The 12004-nt window shown below is 39.3% G+C and overlaps 1 protein-coding gene across 1 annotated transcript in view; it reads left to right on the forward strand.

Moving 5' to 3' along the window:
• Positions 1 to 813: 813 nt before the first annotated feature.
• BMX (BMX non-receptor tyrosine kinase) overlaps positions 814 to 12004 on the forward strand; it is a 55759-nt gene continuing 44568 nt past the window's right edge. Inside the window, exons 1-4 of the mRNA XM_003805713.5 lie at positions 814 to 947; positions 8361 to 8507; positions 9345 to 9449; positions 11453 to 11534. Of these exons, the coding sequence (XP_003805761.2) occupies positions 945 to 947; positions 8361 to 8507; positions 9345 to 9449; positions 11453 to 11534 (337 nt within the window). The 5' untranslated portion in view covers positions 814 to 944. The remainder of the gene's footprint in view (positions 948 to 8360; positions 8508 to 9344; positions 9450 to 11452; positions 11535 to 12004) is intronic.

Below are 12004 nucleotides of genomic sequence, written 5' to 3' on the forward strand. Positions count from 1 at the left end.
GCTAATTCCATGTACACTCAAAAGAATACCTCTTTGAAAGCCAGTAGCTTCACTCTCCTCTGCCAACCCAAGACTTCTTCACATCATAGATACTTACAAATCAGTTACAGTAAGCAACAATTTATAAGTAAACACAGTGTGTCAATGCATGCCAAAAGGATGATTACTTTTCTTGGCTATCCATAGCAGGACATAAAATATGTCCTTAGATTTGTTACAGATGGCCAGCCAGTATGCACCAGAGAAAATAGTGGAACGGGGGAAGCCAAAAGTTGTGAGTCTGTCATAATGATGTCAAGTGACACACTTTTTCATTGCGATCTAAGTGTACCATACCTTAGCAAAAACAATCTATTTTCCATTTCTGGATTTCTTAATAACTTAAACTATATAAGTAAGCTCCTTTTCCATCATATGAACTGTTCTTACATATTCTCTGGCCTTCCTTTGTCCAAATGTTGAGCTGAAGTTTTCATTGCATATTCTCTGTGCACTTTGCATTACCTAATGGTTTCCTGGCTCATGTGAGAGAAGTCAGCGTCAGCAGTCGGGTTTTGCCGAGATATTTTCTTGTCCTTTCCAGCATAGAGCTCTACAAACAAAGGCAGGGTTATCACATGTACCCGAGAGCTGCCTGGGAAAAGTGGGAGCTATAGTTATCAAAATTGGAAACTTTATGAAGTATGCTTTTGTCTCCGTTTTTGTTGCGTTCAATCAGATCAACAAGTGTTGGCTAAGTGTTGAGCGTGGTTTCCTGTGGGATTGTGTAAGGCTCTGTAGGACAATAAACGTGTTGGGGGCACTGAGTAATGTAGCCATTTCTGACCCGGCAGCCAGGAAAATGTGAAACAATTTGCTTCTGGAAACAGGACAGCCGGGGCTGTGTTCCTGCAAGAGCAGACCAACCACCGCGGCGGACCCAGGCAAGCACGGAACAAGCTGAGATGGTGCGTTTAAGCGGCAGGTGGCTACTCAGTGTCGTATACTATGGGGAAAATAGGTTTGGTTCCCGGTGTTGTGGGGCCTGAAGTTACAAACTTTGGGAAGCTCACTTTAAGAAAAATAGTACAACATTTTTAATATGAAATTGCCAGGGCTTTCTCTGGGACTTTAGATGGGACCAGGTAATTTGGAGGCCAACAGCTGAAACTGCTATAATTTCACTGTAAATTCACTCCTCGCTCAAAATCTCAGTTAGGGAAGCTCTCAGGTTGTTTATGTATCACCACCAGTTCTATCTAGCTTTGTGTGTATTCTCTGCTAATTTTCTCCATCCGCTTCTTTAGGTATTGCCTTTCCATAGCCTTTCATATTGGCCTCATAACTGCTTCCAAAGAGACATAGAAATGTTCCTTATACTTTCTTTAACTGTGTTTTTATGATGTTACTTTAGCTACAAATATTTGCTCTTAGGTTCCTGAGGTCTCCCTAAATCAAGTGCTTTGTGTATTTTAGATGGAGATAGACAGGTGGGAGGGAGGTGAACCATGCAGTTGTACTCATATCCATATAATTTTGAAAGATTTTGTGGGCCACAATGATTTCATTGGATTTGAAAAGGAGTACAACTTTGTGGTCCATGTAAGTGCTTCTCAAGCTTTCCTGTGCACGTGGATCACCTGGGGATCTTGCTAAAATGAAGATTTGGCTGCGCGAGGTCTCGGGTGGGAACTGAGAGTCTGCATGTCTAATGATCGCCCGGATGATGCAAGTGCACGGACCACACTTTGAGTCACATCCAAGTATTTATTTGTAGGAAATATGGTGGCACAAATACACAGTCAATAAGGGGATGGTTTAACCTCATTTTATGGCAACTCGTCTCAGGATGGAAAGTCTGCGACAAACCTACTATGTATGGACTGGTGTTTGTTGACATGGCAATACATGAGGAGGTCTTCCTGCCTCCCATTTTCTCCTATACCCAGGAGCTGGGGACAGAGGGATGAGAAGTAAAATTTTATCATTAAGGATCATTATTATTTCATTGTCTTTAGTTTTTTAACTTTTTATGGTCCTTTTTAAAACTTTGCCTATGGAGTGATCAGAAGGGACATAAGTTTTTAGAATATCTACTAGGGTGTTGGGCATTAGGCTACCATTTTCTCTTGACTACTTATAACCCTTCGAAGTGGTTATTGTTTCACTGCCTTTACAGATGGGGAAGCTGAGGTTTAGCTGGGTTAAGTAACATGACAGATTCCATAGAGACAGAGCAGGGATTCGAACCCAGCTCGGTGCTTTCACTTGCACTAACCGGCATCATGAAAGCAGTGTTACATGTTTAATTCAGCATGAGATGCTAGCTCATGGATTTATTACTTTTTGCTTTTCTCCTAAGGAAGGTGCCCAGAGAGAGTGCCCTAAGCAGAGGAGAGGGAGCAGAAAGAAAGAGGTTACTGAAAAGAAGAAAAGACTTAGAAAAGCTCTATGGGGCACTGAAGATTAATCTCACACCTAAAGCAAAACTTAGCTCCAAAAAGACTAGCATTAAGATTCTTGCCTTCTTTGTGAGAAAATGATCTTCCCAAAGTGTCTGGTTTTTATACACTCATTTTGGACCAATTAAGGTATGATGCTCCAAGATGCTGAGAATTTGACTGTCAATGTTAAAAGATTTCTGTCCATATCATGCCAAGATCAACTTTAACTTTCCCTCTCCTGCATAACATCATGTGAAATAAGGATCTGTCAGGTTCTGTGAAGCCAGTATTTGTCTTTGGCCAGCATCCTAAGACTTTTTGAACCACTTTACTTGATTCTCAGTCAAACTTTTTGTTCTTGTTTAAACCTACCATCACATTTTGTTCAGTTATTTAGCACGAAGATAAGCAGGCCTGGCATTTGGACAAATATTTGAAGATCAAGTTTGTCACAGGGCCCTCCAGTTTCCCTTCCAGATCCCACCCCACTTGGAGCGTCTTCCCTTTCTTTCCCACCCTTCCTGCTCTACTGCCCTCCCACCACATGTATTATTTTAACATCTTGACACCTACCAAAATCTTTAGCTATATGGCATGTAAAGTAAGAGAGGATAACTAAACCAAGTCAAAGGGTAAGGAATTGCTATCCTTATCTGTGAATTTTAAAAGATAAATCTTTAAAGACACCACCCTGAGCCAGTCAGGGAATACACTTCCTGGTTGAGGGAACTATCCAATGGCCACTTAACTAGATAACCCTGTCTCCCTTGGTATCCTGTTTCCTGCTCCCCTTCTGTACCACTGAGAATTTATTCCAACTTTTGAGGTTGTATGTTCTTACCTATTTTCAGAATGTGGTTTCAAATTTTGCTATTTAACACTGCCTTTCAGCAGGAGATTCCTATCGAAAGATTATAGGTAACATCTTTCTGATATTTCCAATAAAATGTCTCTTGCACTGGTCTGTTAAGACTCAGATTTATGGGTAGTTTCACCAAACTATGTCCCTTAGCAAAGCTGTAGTATGTTTGGCTGAACACACAGATATCTCCTACTCTGTTTACTGCCATCATGGAGTGGATGGTGTACAGGTATGACACCTGAAGCTGGCTCCCAGGGCCATGCCTCTTAGGTCACTGGTTAACAGTACTGGCTAAGTCACTTAGGCTGCTGGGGCTCAGTGTTACATCTGTAAAATGACTTCTAGGTTTCCTATAAGATTTGACATCCTATGACTGCCTTCCTGTATTTAGGTTAGAGCAGTCTCTGGTTTAGGAGGGTCACACAGCAGGCATGTCCTTCTCTAGCATTAGTAGCGTGGTCACAAATATGGGATGTGGAGTTAGACTGCCGGGATTCAAATCTAGCTCCACCCACTAGCAGTGTGACCTGGGCAATTTATTTATCTATTGCAGCTCCATAAGCTATAAGCAGGGAATGATGTTACAACTTACTCTATAGGGTGAATGTGTCACAACCTATCCCATGGGCTGGGAGTATCACAAAATATCCCATAGGGTGGGGGTGTTCTGGCCTACCCCATAAGGTGGAGGTGTCATGACCTACCCCATAGAGCAGTTGTGACCAGTAAACTCTAAACAGCCTGGCACATAGTGAGCCCTCCTTAAGCATTGGCTAGGATCATTATCATAAAATCACTCTCATCCTTCAAAGTCTAATTTCAATGTGCTCCCTTCTAAAATACCTTACTTGGCTACCTTAAGAAAAAAACAACTTTTCCTTCCTTGGACCTTTCATAGCAAAGCGAATAGCCTCTACTCTAGCACCTACATTTTTTTCCCCATCTTTTCTTTTTTAAAACATAGTTGGTACCCACAATGTGCCAAATACTTTCACCATAAGGTTTCTCATTTAAGTCCCGTAAAGTAAGAGAGTTGTTACCTATCTCATTTTACAGATCAGAAAACTGAAGGTTAGTGCAGGGAAGGGGCTTGGCCAGGGTGACACAGTTTACAAATGACAGTTCTGTAACCTCCTCCATGCGTTCCGAGTCTGCCACCCCACAGCAATCTTTCATATTAATTAGTTATGCAGCCCATCTCTCAAACTTGTTCATCGTCACTCAGGGCCACGGACAGCTGATCTTTATTTCTGGAACCAGTCACTCAATGTTGGACACACTGTAGGCTCAAAATCAAGCATGCCAAATAGAACTGCCGACTTGAACTTCTTACTCTCATGACATCATTTCCTTATAAATCCTAAAAAACGATAGTGATTACAAGTCATGTTAATTCAACACACACCTTTTATGTATGTAAGAGGTTAACGAATGGCTGCTGGCTTCCTTATAAGAAATACTATATTGATTTCTGCCAGGTTTTTGTGTCTCCTCTGTGCCTTAATCACTTTCTAGTTTCATCTGTTTATGGAAATAGGCAGCCTGGGCTATTTGGTAAGCAAATTGATAGGTCTATTCTATGTGGGTGGTAATATGAGAGTCCACCCAGATCCCACTAGCTCTTCTATGGAAATAGATTTCTTGTTAAGACTGACTGGGTTTAGGATCTCATTTTACTATAAAAGGTTTTTTGTTTCACCTTCCCAACTGAATTTTCCCTAAATAAGCATAAGAAGAGCAGGGTTTGCTAGTTGTTGGACAGGCATTTGACTTAACAGTAAGCCCTGTTTATTTATTGTCAAAATACGAGGGGAGAAGATATTGCATTTCTAAAAATTAATCATCAGCAACTATCCAACTATCTTTCTATATCAAGAGAGACCACAGAAATGTTTTCAAATTAGAATTTAGGCCATGTAGAGGAGAAAGGAGAAGTATAAGGAAGGGACAGAAGTAAATAGAAGGAGAAAGGCAAGTCCAAGCCTGAGCAGAAACCAAATGGTTTATCTTAGAAGAAACTGATCTGGAAATGAAAAAAGCTTGAGTCATCAAGGTGGGGTCCTTCAAGACTGTTAGGAAGGCTCAGTAGCCCAGCTTAGGGAGTGGAGCTTTGAAGGACTGTTCCTCTTGGATGGGTACCTCAAAAACGTGTGGCTTCAGGTGTTTGTTACACGAGAACAACATATTACAGACTCAAGTGCACAGTATGTGAACCCATCTTTGAGAAAATAAGCATATGTACATAAATATTTGAAAAGAAAAACATCTAGAGATGAGCTGTGTTTTTCTTTTCCCTGTCTGTATCTCTTGGCTTTATAGAATAAACATATATTGCATATGAATCTTAAAATGAAAGCAAAAAATGTATAAAGGGCAGGATTTTGAAATGAACAATTATGTTGAAATTTCACAAGTTATATTTCATCAGATGCAACAACGCTTGTAAACCCTTGGAGGTTTACTGGAGAAGGTGCTTGAGGGCTCAATACCTTCCTTTTTACTCAATGTTCTTCCTTTCAATACACAGAGGCAACTTTGTGAATTTGTCAGTGGTCTCTGTGACTCATCTTATTAATTTTTTATATAAAATTCCAAAAATTCTCACCTTTAGTGTGATGCACATAAAAGTTTTATTTTTCTTTTCTTTTTCTTTCTTTATTATTATTAATTTTTTTTGGAAGACAGGGTCTCACTCTATCGCCCAGGCTGGAGTGCAGTGGCGTGATCCTCCTGCCTCAGCCTCCCTAGTAGCTGGGACTACAGGTGCATGCCACCATGTCTGCTAATTTGTCAAAAACATTTTCTAGAGACAGGATCTCACTATGTTTCCCAGGCTGGTCTCAAACTTCTGACCTCAAGCGATTCTCCCTCTTCAGCCTCCTAATGTGCAATATGCTGGGATTACAGGCATGAGACACTGTGCCCTGCCTAGGTGTGAAAGTTCTATAGACAGAAAAATATGTATACCAGCACATAGTACTGGGAAAGACTGAATAGCACCTTGGACATTGGGATTTTTACATTTTTAATACAGTGTTGTTAATGTCACAAATCGATTCAGCATCTAAAAAAATTAAAAAGTAAATTTTCTATTCAACTAATCGGATCTATTTAATTAGCACTCTGCTTTGAGGAATGATGTTTCAGCTGTGGATATAAAAAATTGACAAGAGTTTTCACAGTTTTCTCCTTCTGCTTCATTAGTAAAATACAGAAATATAAAAGGCAAAAGTACCCTACAACTATGTCCAGTGTGATATTGCCTCCCCAAAGGAGGCTTTCACTCAAAAAAAGTAGACCCTCATTGTTTCCATAAGTCTCCGAGCAAATTCTCTTCCGGCCACAGACTTTGGATGTAGAAAATAAGCTTATCTGGGCAGGTGGATATGTAGAGTTTGCAATGGAAGCAAAGATAAAAGGAAGGCATGCTACTCTTACCTCCATAGGCTCTACTCTACCCTGATCTCTGCCCTGTCTTTGATCACTGGGCAAAGAAACCAGTGACCATGGCAAATAGCACCCATTGTACTCAGAAGAAACCCATTATACTTTTGTGAAAGAATTATCCTTTTTAAATAGCTAAAACAATATCCCAGGGAAAAAGTAACTAAGACTTTATTATATTGAATGGATAAGATTTCCACTACTTCTGTCTAAAAATCAAATAATGCCCTTGGAGGACATTTTAGGAATTAATAAATAATCTTTTGTTCTACGTAGTAAATAATAAAAGCTGGTTTTCTTAATTCCACTTTGAGAGTTGTGTGGTCTATGTTAGGAGGAAAGCTGGCTGGAGCCAACCATGGTTAATTCAATGCCAGGCTGTATTTCTTAGTCTCCCTTTCATTTCACTCTTCTGCCATAGTGGGTCCATCATACTCCCAGGCCAGTGAGAAGTGCCCTCTAGTGATTGGATGGGTTCGCTTGGCGCCCGCCTCCATGCAGACAGAGCAATGCCTGTGTGGGTGCTTCCTGATCAAGACTGATGAGTGGGATGCAAATATCTTCTTTTTAATGCATGACCCTGGCATAGCCAGAGGGAATATGAGTGATGGTGCCTCAAAGCAGTAACTTTTTGCTTAGAGCTTGAGAGTCAAAGTTAAGGACCCACACGTATACTTCGGCTCTAGCGAGTCTAAGGTGAGTAAAGCCTTCAGATTATCAATAAAGAAAGATTTTAACTATTGGGCATGTGAATTCAAATAACGATGCAATTTCACAAAGCAAAGAAGAACATAAGAAAGTTTGTTTCTCTGGCCTACTGCTCAACATTGCTACTTTTCATGATCAGACCTGATATTAGACTGAGGGTTGAAGTAACTGTCTTAGTAGAATTAGAAAATTAATGCATTTATTTTTCAGAAATACCTTAAGTTTTAATGTTTTACATGATTTTGGGATAAAAAGGAAGAGTCTTTTTACTTTGTAAATGTACTCATTTTTTCAGTTCTTTTAAATCTCTTTTGATAGCATCTGTTAGTGCACCCTCATACATTTTCCTCATTTTATCTTATCTTAGGCATTTACTTTGATTTTAAATTCTCATAGATATTGAAAATTATACCTGTGTAATTTATGTTAAAGATCTGGCCATGATCAGGGGCTGCAGGTGTTATTTACAATAATGTCAGTGTCTCATAGTGGTTTGGGTAATTTGGTCAAATTACAGGCCGTTACTTCATAAATTGTGAGCTGTCTGGAGTTAAATTTTCTGAAGTTTTATTATATCCAATTCAATTCAACCAACACATATAGAATGTTTAAAAAGTAAGGAGCATTTTGATAAGGTGGTCTGGAGAATGGGGCAAAGATGATGAATTTAATATCCACAGTGGGAGGAGTCAAAAGTATAAAGTGCTTTTTAAAAATCAACATATTTATAAAACCCAAAGCAAAGGCAGCAGAAAAACTGTAGCTATTGTGTAATTTATTCTATAATCCTACATCAGTCTCATTTATTAAAATCAGCATTTATATTATCCCTTAATAGGAAATCGTTGAGGAAAAGATATGAAGGTTAAAGAGAACTTACCTAGATGCTGCAAATACTCATTTTAATTATTTATTTTGTTTAGGATGATAATATGGATACAAAATCTATTCTAGAAGAACTTCTTCTCAAAAGATCACAGCAAAAGAAGAAAATGTCACCAAATAATTACAAAGAACGGCTTTTTGTTTTGACCAAAACAAACCTTTCCTACTATGAATATGACAAAATGGTGAGACATCATGTGTTCCATTATTTTTATACTATTTATTATTTTTCCTAAGTCTCCACAAAGTACTTGATCATAATGAAAGAATATCAGGTTTCTTAACTTACACAGTGAAGATCCTCTTCTATCCACTTATCACATGACCTTTTCTTAATGAAAGTATAATGAATTCAAGATAAAGGATTTTAAAACATTAGTTAACTTTACTAAGGCAAATTATAACTTTAGAACAGTGGTTCTCAACTGAGGGCATTTTTGCTCCCCAGGTGACATTGGGAAAAGACTGGAGATAGTTTGGGTTGTTCCAACTGGGGGATAGGAACAGTAAGTGTTAAAGGCATCTAGTGAGTAGAGGCCAAGAATGCAGCTAACCATCCCGCAGTGCACAGGACAGTCCTCACAACAAAGAATTACCCAGCCTTAAATGGCAATAGTGCCTTAAAACAATGCTAGAAATAAGACTATTCCTGTACAGTTGAGAATTCTACTATAGTAAAAACACTGAAATACTGTCATAAGACTGAGCCAAAATGAAGATGCTTTGCAGAAGTTAAATCTTGATTTTCCTGAGTATATTAACCACATGGTAGGTGATTTGAAACACATTTCAAGATAATCAAACAAGATTATTAACCACTGGAATATATGTGTTTGTGTCCAGACTCAAGGAATAGATTATGTTGTCATTGGATTTTGACTATTACAGGGTAATAGGAAGTGACTCTCCATTGCCCACCCCCCACCCCAATCTCCCTCTCAGGCATAACTTGAGCTTTATGCCTTTCCTTGTGCACCATGATGTATTGCAGGAAGTATCTTACATTTTGTTTTTTAATTCAGAAAAGGGGCAGCAGAAAAGGATCCATTGAAATTAAGAAAATCAGATGTGTGGAGAAAGTAAATCTCGAGGAGCAGACGCCTGTAGAGAGACAGTACCCATTTCAGGTAAAGGGAAGAACGACATTGCATTGGGTGGATAGTTCTTCCTTCAATTTTTCTATTGTGAACTCAGTATATCTAGGAAAAATAATGATATTTCAAAATAATCTAAACAAGGCTTGGAATATTCCCACATGGGAGTTGGGCATTTTGCTAAAATTCTGTCCACCAATCTGCCTTCCCTGGAGGGAAGGGAAGGGAAGCAAGACAGGAGCGTAAGTCACAGTGACCTGACCTGCCTCAGGTCTGATCATCTCTTTTAACAAACATTGCTGAGTATCTCCGATGTGGTACACAGTAGTAGGCATACTATGGGGAACAAAACACTGCCCCTACCCCAAGGCATTTACAGGGAAGTGGCAAAATAGACTAATACACAGACCATTACAAAGCAGTGAGGGTGAGAGTTAAGGTGGAGGTCAGCAGAATGCATCCATGGAGTCCCAGGATGTGGAAGCTTCATTCCTCACTCCAAGAGGCTAGAGAGATATTCTGTTGGAGGTGACACTCAAGTTGAGAAGGACAAGTAAAATTTAACCCAGCAAATATGAGAAGGACAGTGGGACAAAGGAAGCAGCAGGTGTCAAGGCACTGATGAGTGAAACAGTATGACACATTTAGAGAGCACTAAGTAGTCCCTATGAATAAAGAAGCCCATGTGACAGTGAAAGAGATAGCCTGGAGAGGTGACCATGCTAAGGAGTTTTCATTTTACCCTGAAGTATTTTAAACAATGGTATGGTATGTAGTGTATGCTGGTAGTACCTTTTGGAAGTGGCCTAATCTAAGTCATGCCCTACTTTTCTTATAGCATAAAAACTTACATTTCTGATCCAAAGGTAGATGGATTGTCTTTCAGATGGCCTGACTACCCACTGCTAGTATTAGGAACCTGTGGCCAAAAATGAAATACAATAATCCAGTTGATTAACAACCCATACTTCCCATTTGGAAAAAATATTACCAGGCCAGGCACAGTGGTTCATGACTGTAATCCCAGCACTTTGGGAGGCCAAGGAGGGAGGATCACTTAAGGCTGGGAGTTCAAGACTAGCCTGGGCAACGTAGTGAGACCTCATCTCTACATAAACATTGTTTTCATTAAAAAAATTACCCAATTGGGGGAAACCAGGGGAGGGCATGCTCATGGAAGATGCTGCAAACTCACCTCATAGAGGCATAGTGCTCAAAAGATCACAGGCTTTGGAGCCCCCACAGAGTTCCTAGTTCCACCACTTATACTTGTGCAACTGTAAACACGTACTCAACTTCTATTTCTCACAGAGTTGAAATAAGATTAAAATACTGAAGTAGCTAGGAAAGAGCCCAGCAACTAGTAAGTGTTTAACAAATGCTGTGTATATTTACCAACAAGAGTTGAATAAACTAGAGAAGGATCTGGAGAAGATATTGTAATCTTCAAACGTTTAAACATTTGTCTTAAGAAACAGAAAACTATATATTCTGCAGATTCCTGGGGTGCCACATGATGAAACAGATGAAAGTAACAGGGAAACATATTTTTACTCAATGTAAGTATGAACTGTATAATGATCAGAATATATGGATATTGGCAGAGATGACATAGCAGAGTAAAGAACATTCCATCCCTGAAGGTATTTTTAAAGATAGAGCAGTTAAACATTTTCCAGTGGGCTGTAAGGAAATCATGCACTGGGTAGGCAAATGGACCAGAACAATACTAAGACACGTGTAATGTCTAACAAATTAATGTCCATAGTCCAGGGTGTCCCTGATGAGAACTCAGTGTTCACCACTACTATGAGGTACATCATCGCTGTAATTTTCCAAAGTATAGGAGTGTCTGGGATAAAACAAATTGATAACTGGAGGATTTTTTAAGAAAATTTTTTTCATCTAATTCCAGAGCTGATGTATACTGTATAAGCAAACTCAAGGTTTCTTTTGGATGACAAAAAATTTGCAGGTGCACCAAAGTGAAGTATGGTGCAATTATATATAAACACACCAAATATTTTCCTTTCCAGATTGTCTATAAAGATGGGCTTCTCTATGTCTATGCATCAAATGAAGAGAGCCGAAGTCAGTGGTTGAAAGCATTACAAAAAGGTAATTCAAAAAAAGAAATGTTGAAAGAGAAAGGTCAAAAAAAGTCATAAAAGAGAGTCGTTTTTTGAGGCTTGGTGGAGGAAAGACATGGCAGTAAAAAGACTCAATGCCAAGAGACAATCTACTGATTTTCCTACCAACCTCAGGGAATGTGTCAGACTCATCCTCATTTTTGCTTTCTCATTGTTACATACAGGAAGCCTGTGGATTGGATTCCCTGGCCCGCACAGAGCCAGTATTGTGCCTTCCCAGCAGCTTAGGGGAAGCCAGGCCACCTGCTCTCCACTCAGTTTGCTTGCCTTTACCAGGGGGAAAGTCTAGGTCATCATGGGGCTATGTCAAGTCCTGTAGCTACCACACTTTTGATGTTTATAGAAAGTTACATCTAATACTTATACTGAGCATTTACCATTTGCCAGCTACTTTATCAAATGCTTATAAAACATTTTTTTAGGTAACCCTCTTGACAA

This window comes from Pan paniscus, chromosome X (assembly GCF_029289425.2).
Source record: "Pan paniscus chromosome X, NHGRI_mPanPan1-v2.0_pri, whole genome shotgun sequence".
Taxonomy (NCBI): domain Eukaryota; kingdom Metazoa; phylum Chordata; class Mammalia; order Primates; family Hominidae; genus Pan; species Pan paniscus.